General features: G+C 45.9%; 1 protein-coding gene across 1 annotated transcript in view; it reads left to right on the top strand.

The window, feature by feature from the left end:
* Nucleotides 1-3001: 3001 nt before the first annotated feature.
* Nucleotides 3002-23096, top strand: part of SLC2A13 (solute carrier family 2 member 13) — a 282474-nt gene continuing 262379 nt past the window's right edge. Inside the window, exon 1 of the mRNA XM_063448079.1 lies at nucleotides 3002-4019. Within this exon, the coding sequence (XP_063304149.1) occupies nucleotides 3455-4019 (565 nt within the window). The 5' untranslated portion in view covers nucleotides 3002-3454. The remainder of the gene's footprint in view (nucleotides 4020-23096) is intronic.

Below are 23096 nucleotides of genomic sequence, written 5' to 3'. Positions count from 1 at the left end.
GTGTAGTGAATGCAGAGTGTGTTAATGTGTAGTGAATGCAGAGGGTGTGTTAATGTGTAGTGAATGCAGAGGGTGTGTTAGTGTGTAGCGGATGCAGAGTGTGTGTGAGTGTAGTGAATGCAGAGTGTGTGTCAGTATAGTGGATGCAGTGAGTGTGTTAGTGTGTAGTGTATGCAGAGTGCATGTTGTATTAGTGAATGCAGTGTGTGTATTGTATTAGTGTATTAGTGTATGCAGTGTGTGTTGTATTCGTGTATGCAGTGTGTGTTGTGTCAGTGTTTGCAGAGTGTGTGTTGTGTCAGTGTATGCAGAGTGTGTGTTGTGTCAGTGTATGCAGAGTGTGTTGTGTTAGTGTTTGCAGTGTGTGTTGTGTCAGTGTATGCAGAGTGTGTTGTGTCAGTGTATGCAGAGTGTGTTGTGTCAGTGTATGCAGAGTGTGTTGTGTTAGTGTATGCAGAGTGTGTGTTGTGTTAGTGTATGCAGAGTGTGTGTGTTGTGTCAGTGTATGCAGTGTGTGTGTGTTGTGTCAGTGTATGCAGTTTGTGTGTGCAGGGCCGTCTTTAATAACGACTGGACCCTGGGCAAGCGTTTGCTTGGGCCCTGCCGCCGTCGCCCCTCACTCCCTGGTATGCAATCACGGCATCCATCCTAATGCAGTGGCGGCACTAAAATAGAATGAATTTTATTGGGACACCCAATTGCAAGAAAGGACTAAAGGTAGAACCCCATCTGTCGTGCAACTCCAACAATGCTTTGACAGCTGGTGCTCTACCAATTTCCCATGCTTGCAGGGTTGTATTTAGCACTGTTTTGTGTGTTTGAATGTAAGCATGTGTTTGTATGAAGTATGTTTGTGTGAATGTGTTTGTATGTGGTACTGGAGTTTGAATGCAAGTGTGCATTTATGTGTAGTGTTTGTTTTTTGAATGTAGGAGTGTGCTTGTATGTAGTGTTGAAGTTTGAATGGAGGGGTGTATTTGTATATAAAGTTGCGGCTCAGATGCACAGGTACATACTCTGACACACAAGCAGATACACAGATACATACACTGACTACATACAGATAAGCAGGCACATACACTGACAGACATACTGACACACAGGTACATATATTGACACACACAGACACATACACTGGTAGACGTACTGACAGACACACACAGGCTCATATACAGACATACTGACACACAGGCACATATACAGACATACTGACACACACACTGATCAACATACTGACACACATACACTGACAGAAATACTGACACCCACACACAGGCACATACACTGACCGAGATACTCACACACACACACACACACTGACACACATACAGGCACATATACGGACACACACAGACTGATATACTGACAGACACACAGACACATACAGAGACTGACACATGCATGAACATGCACTGACAGACATAATGACACACACGCAGACATACTGACACACACACAAATATATTTACACACAGACAGACCTACTGACACACAGACAGACACACAGACAAACAGACACACAGACAAACAGACATACTGACACACAGACATACTGACACACATGTAAAATGTACATTTTTAAACCCACCCTCCAGTTTCCTACCTTTTGCTGGAGGGTGGATTCTATGGGGTCCAGTGTGGTGCCTGAGGATGATGGGAGTGAGGATCCCCCATCCTCACTCCCTCGCGACTCCTCCTGCCACCTTCCATGCAGCTCCTCTCTTTATGGGAGGGAGTGACTTGCGGCTGTCACTTCCTCCCAGCCGGCTGCCGGAAAGCAAGGGGCCCGGTCGCGGTGTTAAAGGGAAAGAGCGCCCGACCGGGCCCCTGTTGATACAAGCCCTCCGGGTGGCCCTAAGTGCATGGGCCACCCGGTGGGACTCAGAGGACGGGGGGAAAATGTTTACATAATTTTTTTTTTTTTTATTTAATTTTTTTTATGTTTCTCCCCCCTCCCTGCTTACCTTTGTCCAGGGAGGGGGGAGATTCCATCCCTGGTGGTCCGGTGGGGGGCCCCCCGGCTCCCTGTTACCGCATAGGGAGCCCAGGCAGCACACAGCTTCTCTTCTCTCTTCAATTACTCTCGCGAGACCCGCGGAGCGTTGCCATGGCAACCGGGTCTCGCGAGAGTTATTACAAGAGAGAAGAGAGGAGAAACTGTGTGCTGGGCCCCCTCTGCGGTAACAGGGAGCCGGGGGTCCGCGGCTGCACACATAGATAGCGATATTCGCTATCTATGTGTGCAGAGAAAGAAAGTGGGGCCCAGGACTGCCAGGGCAGTCCGGGCCCCCCAGGGCCGCCGGGCCCGTGACAACTGTCACGGTTGTCACCCCCTGATGGCGGCCCTGCCCCCCATGTACAGGTTTTATAGTGTTTTTGAATGTTACAGAGTCAAATATAATGGTCACATTTTTTTACATTGAAAATTGCCAGGTTGGCTATGTTGCCTTTGAGAGCGTATGGTAGCCCAGGAATGAGAATTACCCCCATAATGGCATACCATTTGCAAATGAAGACAACCCGAGGTATTGCAAATGGGGTATGTCAAGTCTTTTTTTAGTAGCCACTTAGTCAAAAACACTGGCCAAAGTTAGCCATCATAATTTCTTTTTGCATTTTTAACACACAAACAAATATAAATGCTAAATTTAAAGTAATGATTACAAAAAGGGTCTCGCAGGACCCAGAGACTTGAAAACAAAAAGATACAATACAATACAATAGGAAACCAAGATACAATTACTTTAGAAAATGTAAATGCATAAAGATAGATGTCTTTATATTCCCAGTATCTTTGTAATAATAAATGAGAACATCAGACACTGTGCTCCCTATTCCTGGACACTGTTAGTTTGATCCTGGGCTCATTGACTAATAAGGGTGCGAGCTGATGTCAGCACTGTCATTGCTTGTTGCCCCGGTAACGCTGTCCAGCCGAGCACTGGGTTATCCCTTGTCCTGCTCCCCTGTCTGTTACCGGCTGCTGTAGGTGTTACAGGCGACGAGCACCTAGAAAGGTGTCCGTGTGACGTCAAGCAATCAGCTGCTGTGTGTCACGTGACCGCGCAGTCCCCGCCCCCTCCAGCCTGTCAGCGCTGGCTGCCAGTGAGAGCGCTCAGTGATCCGCTGCCCGCCTATCGCTCGGATTCCCCGGAGCACAGCTGGACGTGCCGCGCTCTCACCCCACGTCACCCGCAAACATGGACAAAGTGTCCGCAAAGTAGGCGGCCGTGCCCGGGGCTCCTTCAGTGGCCAGAGAGCGGAGAGATAGGGCGAGTGAGGGCGGCGGCGGTGGTTCTACCTGAGCTGAGTTCTACATCACGGAGCCCAACGGCCTGCACGGCGCGAGCCTGACGGTTGGGGTTTGATTTTGAGTCTCCCCGTGCCTCCCCCCCTGTCATTCCCCGGGAGCGGAGCGCAGGGCTAACCCCCTCCCTCCCGCTGCCCCCTACCTATGTCCCGCAAAGCCAGCGACAATGTGGAGTACACCCTGCGGAGCCTGAGCAACCTGATGGGCGAGAAGAAGCGCAGGAAGCCGGATGAGGGAGCCGGGGAGAGGAGCCTCATTGCCCCCGCTGAGTCCTGCTCCAGTATTAACAGCCAGGGGGTGCTGGAGGGAGCGGCTCCCGGGTTGTCATCCTCCGCCGGGGACCTGGAGCGGGCGGCCCGCAAGCAGTTCCAGCAGGATGTCACCCCGGCTTTCGTGTACGTGGTGTCCGTGTTCTCCGCGCTGGGAGGCTTCCTATTTGGCTATGACACCGGGGTGGTGTCCGGGGCCATGCTGCTCCTCAAGCGGGAGATGAACCTGTCGGCGCTGTGGCAGGAGGTCCTGGTGTCCAGCACGGTGGGGGCCGCCGCCGTGTCCGCTCTGTCCGGCGGGCTGCTGAATGGAGGCTTGGGGCGCAGACCGTGCATACTGCTGGCCAGCCTGCTCTTCATACTGGGAGCCGTGGTGCTGGCGGCCGCCCGGGACAAAGAGACCCTGCTCGGTGGGCGTGTGGTGGTGGGACTCGGCATCGGTGAGTAAAGGGATGGAGCCTGTGTGGCAGCTGTCAGTCACCTGTGGCACTGGGCAGAGGAAGCTATGACCGCTATTACACAGCTTGGAACAGTTAGAGTACACTGCCAGGCACCTGTGGCACAGGCAGAGTCAGAGTCATGCAGAGTATGTATGTTACCAGACTGGCACCCATAGCAGAGGATGGGCCACAGTCTGCCAGGTACCTGTGGCATAGTCAAATGACACACAAAAGCCACTAGCACACATATCTATCTGTAGATTCACTCCCACAAATGTACAATGACAGATTAAGGTAATGAGCTAAATTAATTACAGTCTATGGTAGCATAATATCCAAAATAAAAAGTGCACTCCAAATTTAGTGGCACAGGCATGTACAGATATTGGGCATTTCTCGACCAGGAAGAGGCAAATATATATATATATATATATATATATATATATATATATATATATATATATATATATATATATCTATATCCCTTCCAGAATCTGTGTTCTGGGGTTAATCCTTGGATCATGCAGGATTTGCGATGTGGTGAGCATCCTTTTCCATGTGTAGTTCAGCTGTCTGGCATCTGTTGAAGGGACAGGTGTGAGCTCATGTGGCACAGTCAAGTTGAACTTTCAGTCTGGCACCTATGGATATTTCTTGAATGGTTTAATTCAAAGTCTTACATAAATGGACAGGTATTAGCGCTTATAAATAAAATACAATGAACAAGAACAATGTAAAATGATAGCAGCTAAACATTTATGGGAAACTTTTCCAAATATCGCCAACAAATAATACAAGTAAATGTAAAAAAAAGTAGCACTTTTAAAACAGAAGGTAATAACAGAATGATAATAGCCTTTTAGAATAATATTGTTGATACTTTAGGTGACACTTAGAAAACCTCAATCAGTACCTATAGATAATAATTAGACATAGTGTAGATGGTACAAAGTCTGTTTGCCAACGCCAGGTTGCTCTGCCCCCAGTACTTCCGCTATCTGAAATCTTAGATAACGGAAACATTGGACAGGGGCGATGTTAAGCCAGGGGTGCCCAACAGGTAGACCCTCAGATGTTGTTTAACTAGAACACCCATGATGCTTTGTATACCTTTCCAATGACAAAGAATCATGAAAGCTGTAGTTTTAAACATCTGGTTATCTAACTTTTGGGCACCCCTGCTTTAAGCCAATCACTAGTTTCTCATTCATAAAAAGGTACTTTTTTTTTTTTTTACAATTTGTTTTATGGGGGCGGGGCTACTGATTGGCTTTGAGTATCAGATAATTGCTCTAAGACCAAGCCAATCAGCTAGGCCTCTACCAGATAGACAGCCACTAGAGGAGGACTTAACCCTTCAAGGTAATTATTGCAGTTTATAAAAACTGCAATAATTACACATGCAGGGTTAAGGCAGTGGCGGATCCAGAGCCTGATCTCGGGAGGGGCACTTGTAGATTATTTAAATAAATAATCATGGCACAATAACCACTACAGCTCAGTGTAGTAGTTATGGTGCCAGTAGTGCCAGGATCCCACCCCAGAGTAAGTAGTCATACCGTTTAAGAACAGTTTGACAACTTACCTGGGGTCTGCTGGGATATAGGGCATAGGAGAAGTGGTGTGTGTGAAAGGTGCAGTGTGTGTGTGAGCGGTAAAGTGTGTGTGAGTGCGTAAGGGCGGCAGTGTATTTCAGGGTTGCAGTGTGTGTGTTAGGGGGCAGTGTATGTGTGGGGCAGTGTGTGTGTGAGGGTGGCAGTGTGTGTATGGGGGGCACTGTATGTCTGTGGGGCAGTGTGTGTATGGGGAGCACTGTATGTATGGGGAGGCACTGTATGTATGTGTGGGGCAGTGTGTGTATGGGGGGGGTCGTGTGTGTGGGGCAATGCGTGTATGGGGGGCAGCAGTGTGTGTACGGCACTGTATGTGTCTGTGTGTGTGTGTGTGTGTGTGGAGTGTGTGTATGGGTGTGCAGTGTGTGTATGGGTGTGCAGTGTGTGTATGGGGACAGTGTTTATGGGGACAGTGTTTGTGGGGCAGTGTGTGTATGGGGGCAGTGTGTGTATGGGGGCAGTGTGTGTATGGGGGCAGTGTGTGTATGGGGGCAGTGTGTGTATGGGGGCAGTGTGTGTATGGGGACAGTGTGTGTATGGGGACAGTGTGTGTATGGGGGCAGTGTGTGTATGGGGGCAGTGTGTGTATGGGGGCAGTGTGTGTATGGGGACAGTGTGTGTATGGGGACAGTGTGTGTATGGGGTCAGTGTTTATGGGGTCAGTGTTTATGGGGTCAGTGTGTTTATGGGGTCAGTGTGTTTATGGGGTCAGTGTGTTTATGGGGTCAGTGTGTTTATGGGGTCAGTGTGTGTATGGGGACAGTGTGTTTATGGGGACAGTGTGTGTATGGGGACAGTGTGTGTTTGTGGGGCAGTGTGTGTATGGGGTCAGTGTTTTTAAGGGGTCAGTGTGTTTATGGGGTCAGTGTGTGTATGGGGTCAGTGTGTGTTTATGGGGTCAGTGTGTGTTTATGGGGTCAGTGTGTGTTTATGGGGTCAGTGTGTGTTTATGGGGTCAGTGTGTGTTTATGGGGTCAGTGTGTGTTTATGGGGTCAGTGTGTGTTTATGGGGTCAGTGTGTGTTTATGGGGTCAGTGTGTGTTTTTGGGGCAGTGTGTGTATGGGTCAGTGTGTTTATGGGGTCAGTGTGTTTATGGGGTCAGTGTGTGTATGGGGTCAGTGTGTGTATGGGGTCAGTGTGATTATGGGGACGTGTGTGTATGGGGTCAGTGTGTGTATGGGGTCAGTGTGTGTATGGGGTCAGTGTGATTATGGGGACGTGTGTGTATGGGGTCAGTGTGTGATTATGGGGTCAGTGTGTTTATGGGGTCAGTGTGTGTATGGGGTCAGTGTGATTATGGGGTCAGTGTGTGATTATGGGGTCAGTGTGTGTATGGGGTCAGTGTGTGTATGGGGTCAGTGTTTTTAAGGGGTCAGTGTGTGTATGGGGTCAGTGTGTGTATGGGGTCAGTGTGTGTATGGGGTCAGTGTGTATATGGGGTCAGTGTGTGTATGGGGTCAGTGTGTTTATGGGGTCAGTGTGTTTATGGGGTCAGTGTGTTTATGGGGTCAGTGTGTGTATGGGGTCAGTGTGTGTATGGGGTCAGTGTGATTATGGGGTCAGTGTGTGATTATGGGGTCAGTGTGTGATTATGGGGTCAGTGTGTGTATGGGGTCAGTGTGTGATTATGGGGTCAGTGTGTGTATGGGGTCAGTGTGTGTATGGGGTCAGTGTGTGTATGGGGTCAGTGTGTGTATGGGGTCAGTGTGTGTATGGGGTCAGTGTGTGATTATGGGGTCAGTGTGTGTATGGGGTCAGTGTGTGTATGGGGTCAGTGTGTTTATGGGGTCAGTGTGTTTATGGGGTCAGTGTTTTTAAGGGGTCAGTGTGTGTATGGGGTCAGTGTTTTTAAGGGGTCAGTGTGTGTATGGGGTCAGTGTGTGTATGGGGTCAGTGTGTGTATGGGGTCAGTGTGTGTATGGGGTCAGTGTGTGTATGGGGTCAGTGTGTTTATGGGGTCAGTGTGTTTATGGGGTCAGTGTGTGATTATGGGGTCAGTGTGTGATTATGGGGTCAGTGTGTTTATGGGGTCAGTGTGTTTATGGGGTCAGTGTTTTTAAGGGGTCAGTGTGTTTATGGGGTCAGTGTGTGTATGGGGTCAGTGTGTGTATGGGGTCAGTGTGTGTATGGGGACAGTGTGTGTTTGTGGGGCAGTGTGTGTACTGGGGGAGGAGGGAAGGGAGGTTTTTTTAATAAAAAAAAAAATGTATTTAATAAAATGGATATATTTATGTCCCCCCTCCCTTCTTACCTTTATTGAGGAGGAGGAGGGGGGACATTTCTCCGTCCCTGGTGGTCCCAGTGTGATTCCCTGGTGGTCAGGTGGGGAGAGTGAACTCTAGCCCGCGCTCCAGGGCTAGAGTTCACTCTCGCGAGATTTGGAGCGTTGCCGTGGTTACCGCGGCAACGCTCCATGCTAGTGAGAGGAGGACCCGGAGGAGCTGCAGGCTGAGCTCCTGCCGGGTCCTCTCTCACTCTCCTGCCGGCTGCCAGCACAGTGCTTGCGGACCGGGGAGGGAGATCACTGATCTCTCTTCCCGGTCCGCAGGCACATTGCAGGGCTGGCACTTGGGCAATGCCAGCCCTGCACTAGCCGGCCGGGGGGAATCTCGGGGGGGGCAATTGCCCCGTTGCCCCCCCCCTGGATCCGCCAATGGGTTAAGGGTGGTGGGAGTTGGAACCCAGACCACTCTAATGGGCAGACGATGTCTGGGTGCCTGGAGTGTCCCTTTAACACTCTCAAATTGGTGAAGATGGTGCTCCACCTTTAGGCTGGGAGCATCAGTTGATGCCTTTGGCCTTTCACTAGCTACCCTTTTATAAAACTTAGTGAAAAGGGTACCCAGAGTGTTCTTTTAATGTTTATTAGACATGGCTATATTCCAAAATACGAAGATGGACAAAATTAGGTGGGTTTAGATGACCATTCTACTTATTTTGTATGTCTAAGAACGATGGTAGATATTTTTTATTGTGTTCTGGAATGTGGCATTTAAAGTCTTTCACTATTTTGATTGTATTTGTTAGTGTTCTAAAAGCGGTCTAACAAGTGATAGTTTTCTTTATAGTAAATTGTGCCTGTTTCTACTTTTAGAAGATGGTCAATTTTATTGTGGTAGAAAAAAAGAGGTGAAACAGAACTTTTTTTTATTTATTTTTTTTCTGTTGGAAACTGTTGTGGGAAGATAAATCAGTCACCAGAAAATGACATGGCAAACAATTATGGTTATGATTTTAATAAATTACAGCAAAAATATGCTAAATGTTTTTTTTTTGTTTTTGTTTTTTTTGTTTTTTGCAGTGCATTTCAAAATTGACATACAGGCGTGAGGTGCCCCAACAGCATTCCCCATGCTTTGGCTAAACATCTTTAACAGTGGGGTATTCTTAAGTACTTGCCCAATTTTTTTTTTCTTAAATAACATTAGTAGAACATGCTGGTTCAAGTTTAAGTAGGATGAACAGACATTGTTAGTTAGGGTAGCTAAATAAGTAAACTGCTGTGGCTCCACACATTTTTGGTGGTGGGCAAACTGGGGAGGCCTGCTTCGGATACTCGGGGTGAACAAATAAGTGTGGTAGCCAGGGGGGTTTTATATCTGTCTCGATATAGGATCGGCAGCTACATATTACAAGAGCCCAAGGTAGGCCTTCTCTGTTGGGGATTACATTAATGCATAAAACATTAGAGCATGAAATACAGGAGCAGGATTCAAACTTAAACTAGGGCATAGTGAGTGTGCACTGAGAGCCATGTTCGCACCGGGTGAGTCACGTCCTGGGTCTAGGGGGCATTATTCTGTTTCAGCCAACTCCCAGGCTCGGGAACTCGCTGTTGTCGCTGGAAGACAGTTCATGGAAGGAGTGAAATGTGGCAACCCTCCAGCCCCGGGCTGTGGGGAGAACCTGCATCGGTAAACTGTGGACTCGGGTACTCACGGCTGAGTCCAAGTCCTTCCTTGGCAGGATGCGGCATGGTCGCTGGAATGTTAGTCGCCTGCGGTGTCAGATCTTCTGCATCCGTGGGTGATGCATAGGGGGTGGGTGATGCATAACCCTGGTGGCCCTCAGCCCAGGTGGGCTCAGCGCTGGATTCTTGACAGTTTGGTAGGGTTTTGTGCCAGAGGGTGGTTCACGGACCCCTTCTCTGCCCCTCTTCCATCCGCATTCCTGGCCTTGTGTTGCTGCCAGGCTTCGGCCCTCCAGTTGCACCCAGAAACGGGCGAAGATTGCATCTAGTCGCGGTAGCATTTGGTGCAGTGCTGAGCATCCAGCTGGCACTTCATGCTGCTCCCGGTGCTCAAGATTAGGAGGCCTGTCCGCCATTTTGAGGGGAGCTTCGTGGCCTGTTCCCCAGTGGAGGCTGTTGTGTGGGATCAACTGGATGCGTGGAGCCGATCAGCAGGGACCGGGATAACCCTCACCGGTCCAAAGGGGGCGGGAGAGAGGTGCTTGTTGACTGTCTCTGCTGCGGGTAAGGAACCAGGTGAGTGGCCGTCTCACTCGGTTCGTTCAGGCTTAGGCCGCAAGCCTCCGACTAGGCTACTCAGATTCCGGGTAGCTTATGTGGGGTATCACCGCGTGTTGCAGGGTGCCCCGGTCACGATTATTGCAGTTTGCCGTTTGGAAAATGTGTATAGTTGGGTTTTTTGCCCCAAAATCTGTTGCCAGTTGTGGGAGCTCCAGCCAGGCACGTCTAGTCTGCTCAGCATTCAGGCTCCGCCCCAAATATGCTAAATATTAGATGTCTCCACACTTTGATAAAACTCTCTATGTTTTGATTTTTAGTCACCTATCTCCTATTTTGTCATTCCTTCCCAATGTTTCTTTGTAGGTGGTTTGTTTCCACTAACAAGTTAATTTAATTTGTGTGTATTTAAATGGACACTATAATCTCCAAAACAATTTAGTTTAATGAGGTGGTTTTGGTGAAGAGATCACATCCCCTGCAATCTGAGATGCTCAATTTATACCTTAATTTAAAATGTAACATAAATGTTTATGCAACCCTAGTCACACCTCTCATGCATGTGACCCACACACTTATAAAATTCCTGTATTAAACAGTCTATTTAATTTTAGAATTCATCACCTGCTCCATTAATAGCCTACAGGAGCCTTCTGGGTGTGATTAAAATTCAATTGACAGATCAAGAAACATCTAAATTAAACACATTATGCTATCACATTTATTTATTTTTTTCATGTAGGCTGTCTGAGTTACAGCCAGGGGAAGAGCATAATTTATGCAATAAAACTGCTTCATTAAAGGGACAATCCAGGCAGCTAAACAAGTTAAGCTTAACCCCTTAAGGATGACGTCGAGGGATCGGCAGCGAGCAAGTAAATAGCCCAGGAGGGCCGAAGCGGGAGCAGGGGGACTAAACGCCGGCGTGCTTTGCCGCCTGCCGGCGTTTAGTCATCCTGCTCCGGCCCTCCTGGGCCATGTGATCGCAAGGTCCTTGCGAGGACCTCACTATCACATGGACGGAATAGCCGTCCACAGCATTGCCAGCAGGGGGAGTGCCTGGAATGACAAGTACTCCCCCTGCTGCCTGGAAAAGAATCTTGTGCGGGCACATCTGCGACCCCCACGTCCTCTGTCTGATCACCTTTGGTAACAGGGTTAGGGTTGTTGTGGGTAGAACTGTTGTGGGTGTCCCATACAGGGGCCTGATGGCCAAAATCTGCTCATGATATGGCCCCCATTGCCAACCAGCCCTGGAGAAAACACCCCTGGAGTGGTTACCTCAAAAGACCTTATGCGTTGAGGTGCGGGCCCTGTTTAAAGATGTGAACACGTTCACGTGTCTGTTCAATTCTTTCATTAAGGCCTCTCCAAAAAGTTTACCCCGTGCTTAATTCCTTCACCCCAACATCCACGAGTTTGGGGTCGATGCGGAAGAGTGCTGCATGGCGCCGCTCTGTTGAGAGGGCCGCATCAGTGTTCCCGAGAAAGCAGAAAGCTTTCTCGGTAACACTGTCGTGTGCCCATTCACGTACCATATCCGCATTGAGCGAGTCTGCTCTGGCGTAAGCGTCTTCCGCCAGGTACATTACATGGACTAGTGGCCCTATTGCATCCAGAAGCTTGTCTTGTGCCCCTTTTAAAGCTTCTCTTGAGCTCTCTGCGCAGGTCGTGACCACCTCATTCCATACAGGCAAGCATGAACTGGTCAAATTTCGTCGTGAACGGCACATTATCCGGCAGGGATGGTCTGGGGCGTTCCGCCCTCATCCGTTTACGGACATGGTTTTCCAGGGGTTTGCGGATCCACAAGTGCATGAACCTGAGGAGGTGTTCAGGTGGAGCCCATTCCCCGTAGAGTGATGTCTTATGTTTCTCGGGTCGAACATCCTTTGACCCGTGGACCTCCTGGTCCTTCGTTGCGGACGTAGTAGACTTCTCCGCTTCCCCCTTATTCTGGGGCTCACCCAGAAAGGTCTCCCTGTTGTAGGTGTTGGAGCCCCAATTGCTGTCGTCGGAGTCTGAGACCTCGGCCTGCCACTCGTCCAAGAGGGAGTGGGGCATATCCTTGTCCTCGTCCGAGGAAATCTCCCAGGTAAATGTTGGGGGCGTGGGTACAGGGCGCTTACTGCGTTTTGAGGGGCGCCTTACCCTTGTTACCGACTTCCCTGGACTCCTCGCCCTTCGACGTTGTCTCTTTTGAGGATTTATCTGCCTCTTCTGAGTCTTCCCTGGTGTGGGTATTTTTGCCAACTGGCTTGATGGTGCTACATCTTTGGATACTAAAGCCCTGGCCTTTTAGCACCCGCCAATCAAGGGACATTGGCAAGCGTGAGATTTTAAGCAAGAGATTTTTCGTGTGTGTGTGTGTATATATATATATGTGTGTGTGTGTGTATATATATATATATATATATATATATATATATATATATATATATATATATATATATATATATATATATGTGTGTGTGTGTATATGTATAGATACATTCTTTCATTCTACATGTATTTTAAAAACGATTTATTAATATCAAAATACAGTTAGAACGAAAATATACACAAGATCCAGCGCACTCCCCTATCGACTACACCGCATCTTCAATGTTGACAGATTGTATTAGTTTTTTTTTTTTGTTTTTTTTTATACACTAGATCCAGCGCACTCCCCTATCCACTAAAACGCAACTTCAATGTTGACAGATTTTATTAGTTTTTTTTATTAAAAACACCTAATCTAGGCAAAAAAAATGGGGGTTTATTTACATTATATGATCATACATTGCATAAGCCTGCCACAACGTCAATGTACCCCATCTTTGGCAGGTCCTACTCTAACAGCCTAATGTCTGTATATAATAGTTCTACGTATATCATTATGTAATCATTTAACATAATTGGGTCATTTTATTAATTACAATTAGCGGGACCTGCCTGACAACCCAGGCCAAAAGTCCAGGGAATTTAATTTGCTAGCACTATATTTAACCCTGTAACTTTCCAAGACACCATAAAATATGTACAGAGCGGTACTGTTTTACTTGGGAGACTTCGCTGAACACAAATGTTAGTGTTTCAAAACCGTAAAATGTATGACAAAGACGATATAGTCAGTGAAAGTGACACTTTTTGAATTTTTCACACACAAATGGCCCTTACACGGACAATATAATTGTTGTGATACCAATCTGGAGAATTTCAATGTGAAATAACTGACAAATTTAACATGCTATATTTGACCCTGTAACTTCCCAAAACACCATATAACCTGTACATAGGGGGTACTGTTTTACATGTGAGACATAGCTGAATAAAAATGTGTATTTTATTGCAGTAAAAGCAAAACAAATCTTATTTTCTCCCATCTTTAAAAAATATTTTATTCATATTAAATTGTTTCATATCTAAATATATGATGTTAAATGAAAGCCCTGTTTCCACTGAGTAAAATGATATATAATAAGTGTGGGTGCACTTAATATGAAAGGTGAATTACGTCTGAACAGACATGTAGCGCAAATTCAAGGTTTTGTTTACGTTTCGTTTTTAACACTGTCTACATTTGGCTCAGTCCTTAAGGGGTTAAATAAAGCTGAGTTCAGAATACCTGTGGTTAGTTTCTTTTGTTTAATTTCTGTGTAGTTTTCATGCAGCACTGTAAAATGTTTTGCTGGTTTTCAGCAGTTTAATCCAGCCTCATTAGCCATTAGGTAGACAGACAGATATCTATAGATATATAGAGAGAGAACTCAAAGCTCTACATGTATTTATGAGTTTGTCTTTTTGTTTTTATAATAAACATATGAGATCTAATGTGGTGAGGAAATCTGTGTGTGATGTGGTTTGTAAGTTCTAGTGCAGAGGTCAGCAACCTCTGGCACTCGGGGTGCCTTTGCACTCAAGGCTAACAGAACCAAACAGGCCCATCAGGAGTCCTTTTGTGCAAACCTAGTGGTGGTTGCAGGCGGTGAAGGCCAATCCTCAATTTATGCAGAGCAGTGTTCTCCAACCCAGTCCTCATGGACTACCAACAGTTCAGGTTTTGTCAGTATCTCCATTGGAATAAAATGGGAAATACATAAATCCGGACTGTTGGTGGTCCATGAGGACTGGGGACCACTGATTTAGAGGAAGTGATCTCAGATCACTATATCCCAGCACTGGTGAAGCCAGGCCTTTACTGTAGCTGTCTTCAGTTTATTTGTTTGTGTGTATTCTGCCTCACGTTTTGTCTTCAGCAAGTGAAATGCATACTAAATTCGGTTCAGATCAGATGATTGAGTCGGCCATTGCAGAATATTCCACTTCTTTGCACTAAAAATACTTTTTTTTTGCTTTCGCAATATGTTTTGGGTCATTGTCAGTAAAGCGCCGTCCAATAAACTTTGCTGAATTTGTCTGGATTTGCGCAGACAATTCATCCCTATACACTAGAATATATCCAGCTGCTTCTGTCTTCTGTCACGTCATAAATTAACACTAGTGACCAAGTGTTGTTGGTAGCCATGGATGCCCATGCCATCACACTGTCTCCACCTTGTTTTACAGATGATGTGGTATGCTTTGGATCATCAGCTGTTTTAAGCCTATTCTATAAGTTTTATTTATTTTGGTTTTTTTCTCCTATCATTCTTATACAGGTTGATCTTGGTTTGCTCTGTCGAAAGAATGCTGTTCAGCAGTCCTTTTTTTTTCTTTTTTTATTCCCCTCAGAATCTGCCAAACTGTTGATTTGGCCACACCTAATGTTCATGCTAACTTTGTGACAGACTTTCTAAATATCACCAACTATTTGAATACCGGCCTACTGCCATTGGAAAGGAGATATACCCTACCACCACTGGAGACCCCCTTTTTGAGGACATCCAAGGACCATAGGCAGGGATTGTACCGTCCAGGTGCACATAACTGGAGCTGAGTATAGCTTCCAGAAAATTGTAAGAGCAATTCCTTTCCCTTCATTTACCATCACTTAAGATCTCAATATACTACACTATATCCGTGTCTTTTTCCTTCCCTCCTCCATATCGCTCTGAGCGTGGGAATTCCTTCACAGGCGCTGCTCCCTGATCCTACTACCTCTCTCTGATTACTTAGGCTGAACTCCAATATGGGCGCCTTTTGGACTGAATGCCCTCCTGGAGGATAGCTTCACGGGGATGGCAACAGTTTGGGGATACTGGAAGGGAAAGCATGTTTTTAAGAAACCCTCTTGTTGGGATCCCTGGTGTCTAGTAAAGTTATTTTGTTTTATCAAGTTATGTCCCAGACACCAAGGTGTCCAGATTTTTAGATATATTGTGATATGTATTGTGTTCTTGATGACTCTCTGTTTGTAAATGTGATATAGAAATGCCACTGCCACCTAGGCGGTGGGAAAGGGAATCCCTGGTGCATTACTCCAGCTAACTAGGAGAGGTAAGCCATGGTGGTCTTAGTCATACAACCTATATTGTCTCTTTAAGCAAAAGTTGTTTTGATGCCTGTAGTGTCCCTTTACGTTTCTGTAGTCATTAGAGGCAATGTAACAAAATATCCCTCCATCTCATTGTAGCTCTTTTAAAACTAATATACAGTTTGGAGGAAGCAATGGAAAAAGAGCTGATCCGTTTTAGGCAATTACAGGCACATATTTTATGAATAAATACATAATTTAGGGCATGTGCAACCCCTGAGCATCACTGCAAACTGCCACATGTTCAATGTGTCTCTTAGGCTGGAGCATTGCTCAGTCCTAATTACAGAAGTGTAATTACTGCAGGCACAAATCTATCAAGCGAGCTCTTGGGCGCAAGGCATGCCTTGCCTTCACCTTTAAGCATTTTTGCAGTACAATTTGAGTTAAAAATTCATTAATAAGCATCCCTGATCAAAACTATTGTGTGGTTTCTTTAGCCATGTTTCTCATTTTACCTAATGCCTAAGGCAGTCATCTGTTGCCTTATGTGTAATCACCTTTTAATGTAATTTTTTTTTTTTTCTATTGTGAGTGTCGTATCATAAATTTATGCACTTTAAGCTTGGCCACACTACATAGTCACATTGGTTCAGTACATTCGGCCTATGTTTGGCAAAGCTTTCATTACTTTATTTTAAGCGTCTTTTGACCACTCTACCTGTTATTTTTTTTTACTACACTGCATCCCTAATTGTAATTTATACTAAGTGCCTGTCTTGTATTTGTATGAATCGACTTATTGTTTGCTGAATTTACATGTTTTAAGTTACTACAGTATACTTCAAAATAAACCTCTCCCACCTAATAGTATTTGATATCCAACTTGTTATCTGCTACTCACTCTTGATCTAAAGTCACAAAGTTGCCAGAAATTTACCATTACAAAATGTACAGCTCTCACCCTGCAACACCTATATTTCTCATCCTAACATATTTGGTTTATAATTTGACTTCATAGTTGAACAAATTTAATTTTCAAACTTTTTTTGCTAGTTTACAATTAGTAGTAGTAGTCACAAATAGCACCCAATTTAGTAGAGGTGTCACAGTGCTATTTAAAATATTAAAAACTGCTGGCTGTTGCATCTTAAATTTATTAACAAGGTCTAGTCTACTATACTTTAATGCATACGGCGCATTTTACTAGTTGCTTCATTGTGGTATTATCTGCATGATTTTGGTGGACCTCTGCCTTGCTGGGGCATGCTACACAGTACTGGGAGGTTTTGCTACTGTGAAGCTTAGCCAGACAGGTATTCACATTCAGCTTGTTAGGGGGGATGGGGGGGAGGCAGGGGTGGTTGTTGCTGCTGCAGGTGGAGCACAGTCTATTCTAGGCCACTGCTTCTTTATATGGGTTTTGCCACAATGGAGTGCTGTGTTGTCTGCTTAAACGCCAAGGTAGTGTAACCAGGTTAATTTATAAAAGTGTAAATATCTAATGAAATCTGCACTTTTTGAAAAATGGAAAAGACACGGGATCAGTCTCGCCCACCGGCCGACGTAGGCAGAAGGTGGAGCGGCGGGGGAGGAGCAGGCAGCGACGTGGGACATGTCGCTGCCTCAGGTAAGTCACTGAATGGGTTTTCACCCCTTCAGCAACTGGGGATTGGGGGTGGAAGGGAGAGGAATCCTGCAGTGCCAGGAAAACGGATTGTTTTCCTGGCACTGGAGATTCCCTTTAAGTACAGGTCTAGGCGGTCAATCTTTAAATACATCAGCATAAAAGAGCATTCACATATGCAGAGTATGCTACAAGTATAATTTAACTTGGCAGATACTTTTGTCTTCCTGTCTGAGTAGTATGAAGCAATTGAAATGAAATATTCAAAATACAGGAGACAGTAAAATATATAATAAGAAAAAAGGGTCCCTTCTTTAAGCAGCTGATTGGTGTAGTGTCCAATTGCTAGATCAATAGAGTGTATCCTGATCTAGTTCTGTGGAACGATAACTGGTGAGTCTCTCCACTGGATGTGGCTTAGTAGTAGCATGCCACGCAAGAGAATAATAAGGTGTATCTTTATCCAAATCCTCTGAGGATAAAAAAGGTGAGTCACTTCGCTGGAGATGGCGTTTTAGCGCCCGGTGTGTGGAGACTGTCCGGCTGGCTTTGTCGTTTTCCTGGGTGGTATAGGCATAACTGCTTTAAAGGTTTAGGGTATAGATGATGGGCAGGTAGTCCACAGCCAAGTCCTCCCGGCGCCCCCATCGTGGCAAACCCCCCTCTGTTCCCCCCCCAAGGCATGCCCCTGTCTGTCAGCGAGAGGCTCCACTGCACTGTGGGCACTCGGGGACAGTGGCAGTCCAGCGTTCTCCCCCCCCTGAAAGTCCGTGGGTCACCTGTCCCCTGCACCTCCTCGGCTCCTGCGGAACCTCATTAGAGCTCCAGCCTTGCTGCGCCTCGCCCTGCTCAGGTCTCATGCATGGCGCCGGTGCGCCCCCCAGCCACCGGTCGGCCGGGGGAGCTGCACGCCCCTGCCCCACAGGGCTCACAGAGCTGGGGGCTCTTTCCCCTGGATCCACCACCAAATCCAGGGGTTAGGGCCGGCTCCTCTCCTCTCCTACCAGTTCGCCGCCCAGCGGGATCCTTCAACCCGGGGGAGCCGAGGTGTCTCAGCGCGGTCCCCTGCAGCATATGCGTCAGCCATCTTGTCTCTGTGCGGGAAGGGGCATTGTGCCACGTGGGCCTCCCTCTCCAGCCTCCGAAGGTTGGACTCATGGGCCGGGATCATCCCCACTGGCCGGGGGGGGGGGGGGAAGCGGGGCCGGGCCGAAATCCCTGTCTCACCCGCTGTCACCTCGTTCTGCGGCCTCTGCTTACCACGCGGGTGTATGGGCCTCGTGTGTCTGCCGTGCTCCAAGTATGCTGCAGGCGCGGCGTATGACACACCGCCGTGTTCCTGGGCTTTTCCCCATCTGGTGGCATGTTGTGCCCCGGCTTTTGGTGGGGTCTTGGGTCTGCATTTTAAGCGTTTTTTGGTGGCTCCGAGACGGAACTGGCATGAATGGCTGCCGCCCCTCCCGGACAGCATATTTGGCCGATAAAATGTGCGTGTGTGTATATATATATATATATATATATATATATATATATATATATATATATATAATCTCTTGTAATACCTTTTTTATTGGTCTAACAGAATTTTCGAATGACAAGAAAGAAACTTTTGAAACCAGAATGATCAAATTGTTTAACAGCAAGAATAGAGGACTAAATATTTCATGTCGCTTTATCCCCTGTATCACAACTCAACTTTGAATTCTGTGTGTCGTCTTGCTGAGAAATGCTTCAGACTTGGGAAAGGGAGGTTCTCCCGAAAGTTTGTCATTAAAAAAAATTCTGTTAGTCCAATAAAAAAAGGTATTACAAGATACAAATTTTATCTGTGTTTTTTTTTTATAATTTTTTTTTGTTACGGCTACAATCTCAACTTTGGCGCTATATAAATAATAAAATTTAATGCATGTGTGCATATCTATCGGTCACGTGGCCGCACTGAAATACAGCAGTCACGCCAACAGAAATAACACGCACTTAACTTACCTGAGGCAGATCAAAGCTCGACCTATTGATAAATATTATTTGAAAGTGGAAAGCATTCAAGACAGTTGCCAGTCTTCTCAGGAGTTGATGTCCCTGCAAATTGTGATTGGTTTAAGGTGAATGGGCAGATAATTGAACAGACACAATCTCTAAATTTTGTTTTTCTTGCTAAGGCAAAAGATATAACTGAAAAGTACCAGTGCAAAATTAGTAACCGCAAACAAGGTAGAGTTTTGATGGACAAGTCAAATAATATAAAGTATTTATCATGTACAGTTTTACGAAATGGTCAGCACTGGATTAGTCAGGCGAGGGTTAGTCAGAGCAAGAACAGACTTGAATGGGTTAATCCAAGGCTGGAACAGGTTTAAAGGGTGTGACTTTTAGGAAATCCACAAAACTGAGAGAGAGGGAGTGGAGACCATCCCATAAGGAGGGGTCTTTGGGCATATATAATTAGGAGATCCTTCAATGCAGGCAGGCGTTCACGTTGTCAGAGAGGAGCAGCACACTTAAACTGTTCCCCACACTTCTTCTAGGAATATTAGTATGGGCCCCCCAGGATTCAGACACCCCAAGGGGATCGAGGGGCAGTGTGGGGGACACTGCATGCTTGCCTGCTGAAGAGGATTTGAGCCAAAGGATAGAAAAGGAATGCCTCTCCCATGCACGCCGCAACCCATGTGGAGTGGCTGCAGGGGCCGGCAGGCAGGGAACAAGTTCACCACAAGGGCAAGGCTTGTGGCTGAAGAGCCGTGCATCCAGGAGGCGGCTGGGAGGGGAGTTGAGCGCATCCCTCACTCCCAGGCTGACGAAAACCACATGGCGTCCGGTGAGTGATCGCAGTGCGCCAGCCCCTCCAGGTGTGCCATGACACAAATTCACCCTAAAGTGCAGAGTCACCTCAATATTAAAAATGAGTTTTTCGTGATAGAATCTTTGTGATTGCATTGGAATTTCACTGAAATTAACTGAAATTTCAACCCAATCAAGTAGGGATTAAACAGATTAATTTTCTATGTCAAAACTGTAAAGTATTAGAGGTTTAGATCTGCTACCACTGCCAGTTATTGAGTCATGTCTACAAATGCTGGCAGTTTAGGGAAGAAGATCCATGAACTTGTGGCAGTAATGGCAATTGATAATGTAGGTTTAGTTGCTGTTACTGAGACATGGTATAATGAGAAAAATGACTGGGACATAGCAATACCAGGGTACTCTTTATATAGAAAAGACAGGGAAGGCAAGAAAGGGGGAGGGGTGGTCCTGTATGTGAAGGATAGCATAACATCTAACCTAATAAAAGATAGTGAGGCGAACAGAGTCCGTTTGGGCTACGTTAGAATTTGGTAATCACACAGTAACTCGTGTAGGTGTTATTTATAGGCCCCCAGGACAAATAGAAGAATTAGATAATGTACTAGTGGAGGAATTAGCTAAAATGACAATGAAGGTAGATGTTATCATCATGGGTGACTTTAATCTTCCTGGTGTGAATTGGAAAACCAAAATAGCTGCTTCTGCCAGGAGCACACATTCTAAACTCCCTACTGGGATTGTCTCTAAAACAAGTTGTTGAGGAGCCAAATCGTAAAGATGCCATACTAGATTTAGTGTTAACAAAGGAGATTTGGTATCGGATATTACTGTAGGTGAAAGTTTAGGATCCAGTGTTGATCAGTCAGTGTGGTTTAATATAAGAACAGTGACTGAGTCACACCACACAAAAACAAAAGTTTTAGACTTTAGAAAAACAGACTTTTCTACAGTTAGAATATGTGTAAAGGAGTCATTATCAGACTGGAGCAATGTAAATGGTCCAAGAGTAATGGGATTATTTAAAAGGTGCACTGCTGAAGGCAACAGAAAATTGCATTAGGCTTGTCAGTAAAAGCAAAAAATTTAAGAAACAACTGTGGTACTCTGCAGATATGGTCAAACTAGTAAAAAACAAAAAGTTAGCGTTTAGTAATTTAAAAAAAAACCAGAGTGAGGAAAACAGAATAATCTATAAGATTAGGCAGAAAGATTCTGAGCAAGTTATAAAAGCTTCCAAATCACACACCGAAGAGAAAAAACAAAAGGAGGAAGGTATGTAGAAGAGGATAAAGGTCTAGCTGACTGCCTCAATGAATATTTTTGTTCAGTATTTACAGATGAACATGAAGGAAAGGGGCCTGAGTTAGGAAAAAGGACAAACGAGTAATTTGTTATATGTGAGTTTACAGAGGAAGAGGTTCTATTTCAACTGTCAAAAGTAAGGACAAATAAGTCAATGGGACCTGATGGAATACACCCAAAGTTATTAAAAGAGCTTAGTGGTGTACTAGCAAAACCATTACCAGATTTATTTAACCAATCATTAACAGGAGTAGTCCCAGAAGATTGGAAGTTGGCGAATGTTGTGCCCATTCACAAGAAAGGTAGTAGGGAGGAGTCGGACAACTATAGGCCAGTAAGCCTTACTTCAGGAGTGGGGAAAGTAATGGAAACCATGTTAAAGGATCGGATTGTTGAACATCTAAAATCACATGGATTTCAAGATCAGAGCATAGAAACATAGACTGTGACGGCAGATAAGAACCATTCAGCCCATCTAGTCTGCCCAATTTTCTAAATACTTTCATTAGTCCTTGGCCTTATCTTATAGTTAGAACAGCCTTATGCCTATCCCACGCATGCTTAAACTCCTTTACTGTGTTAACCTCTACCACTTCAGCTGGAAGGCTATTCCATGCATCCACTACCCTCTCAGTAAAGTAAAACTTCCGGATATTATTTTTTAAACCTTTGCTCCTCTAATTTAAGACTTGTGGTAGTTTTTTTTCTTTTAAATATAGTCTCCTCCTTTACTGTGTTGATTCCATTTATGTATTTAAATGTTTCTATCATATCCCCTGTCTCGTCTTTCCTCCAAGCTATACATGTTAAGATCCTTTAACCTTTCCTGGTAAGTTTTAGCCTGCAATCCATGAACCAGTTTAGTAGCCCTTCCCTGAACTCTCTCTAAAGTATCAATAGCCTTCTGAAGATACGGTATCCAGTACTGCGTACAATACTCCAAGTGAGGTCTCACCAGTGTTCTGTACAATGGCATGAGCACTTCCCTCTTTATACTGCTAATGCCTCTCCCACTATCGGGTAAACCACTTTGCCAGCTCCCCAACATGCAAACAAAATGGAGTAGCTATCATCATACGGAAGTCATGCCCACTCTGTTATCCACACCATTGCCGACCCACAAGGCAGATACCTCACAATAACAGGCAAAATCGGCCCACAACAATATGCATTTACCTCAGTATACGCACCCAACATACCCACCAGTTCATTCTGGAACACCCTTAGAGCACACCTGGCACTATTCCCCTCCCACCATTCGATCATCGGGGGAGACTTCAATGCCACCCCATCGCCCACCGTAGATAGACGCCGAGCCAGAACCCACACACAACGCCGACAACCGACGGCAAAAGCCGACAAACTCTTCGCGCCATTCCTCGACCAGACCCACCTCATAGATGCTTGGAGATCTCAAAACCCCACGACATTAGACTACACCTTCTTCTCCCACCCACATCAATCACATTCCCGCATAGACCTCATATTAATATCCCTGGCGATAGCACCCTCGCTCAAGAACACATCCATGGGCCAGATCACCTGGTCCGACCACGCAGACACCACACTAACATTCACCACACCAGGCACGGCCCGACCATGGACATGGAGGCTCAACCCCACCCTCCTCCATAACCCACAGATTCGAACAACGATCGCCAAGGCCCTACTTCGAAACAAACAAAGACTCGATAGACTCCAAATGCACCTTATGGGCGGCTCACAAAGCAATCCTAAGGGGGACATTAATAAATCAAGCAACCATACATAAAAGAAAACGGCTCTCCCATCTGGAACAAACCTTGGCGACACTCAGTACCCTGGAGACCAAAATAAAACTCGAACCTACACCAGAAGTGACCGCTA

Source organism: Pelobates fuscus, chromosome 3, assembly GCF_036172605.1.
Source record: "Pelobates fuscus isolate aPelFus1 chromosome 3, aPelFus1.pri, whole genome shotgun sequence".
NCBI lineage: Eukaryota > Metazoa > Chordata > Amphibia > Anura > Pelobatidae > Pelobates > Pelobates fuscus.
This window is presented reverse-complemented; position numbering and strand designations above follow the sequence as displayed.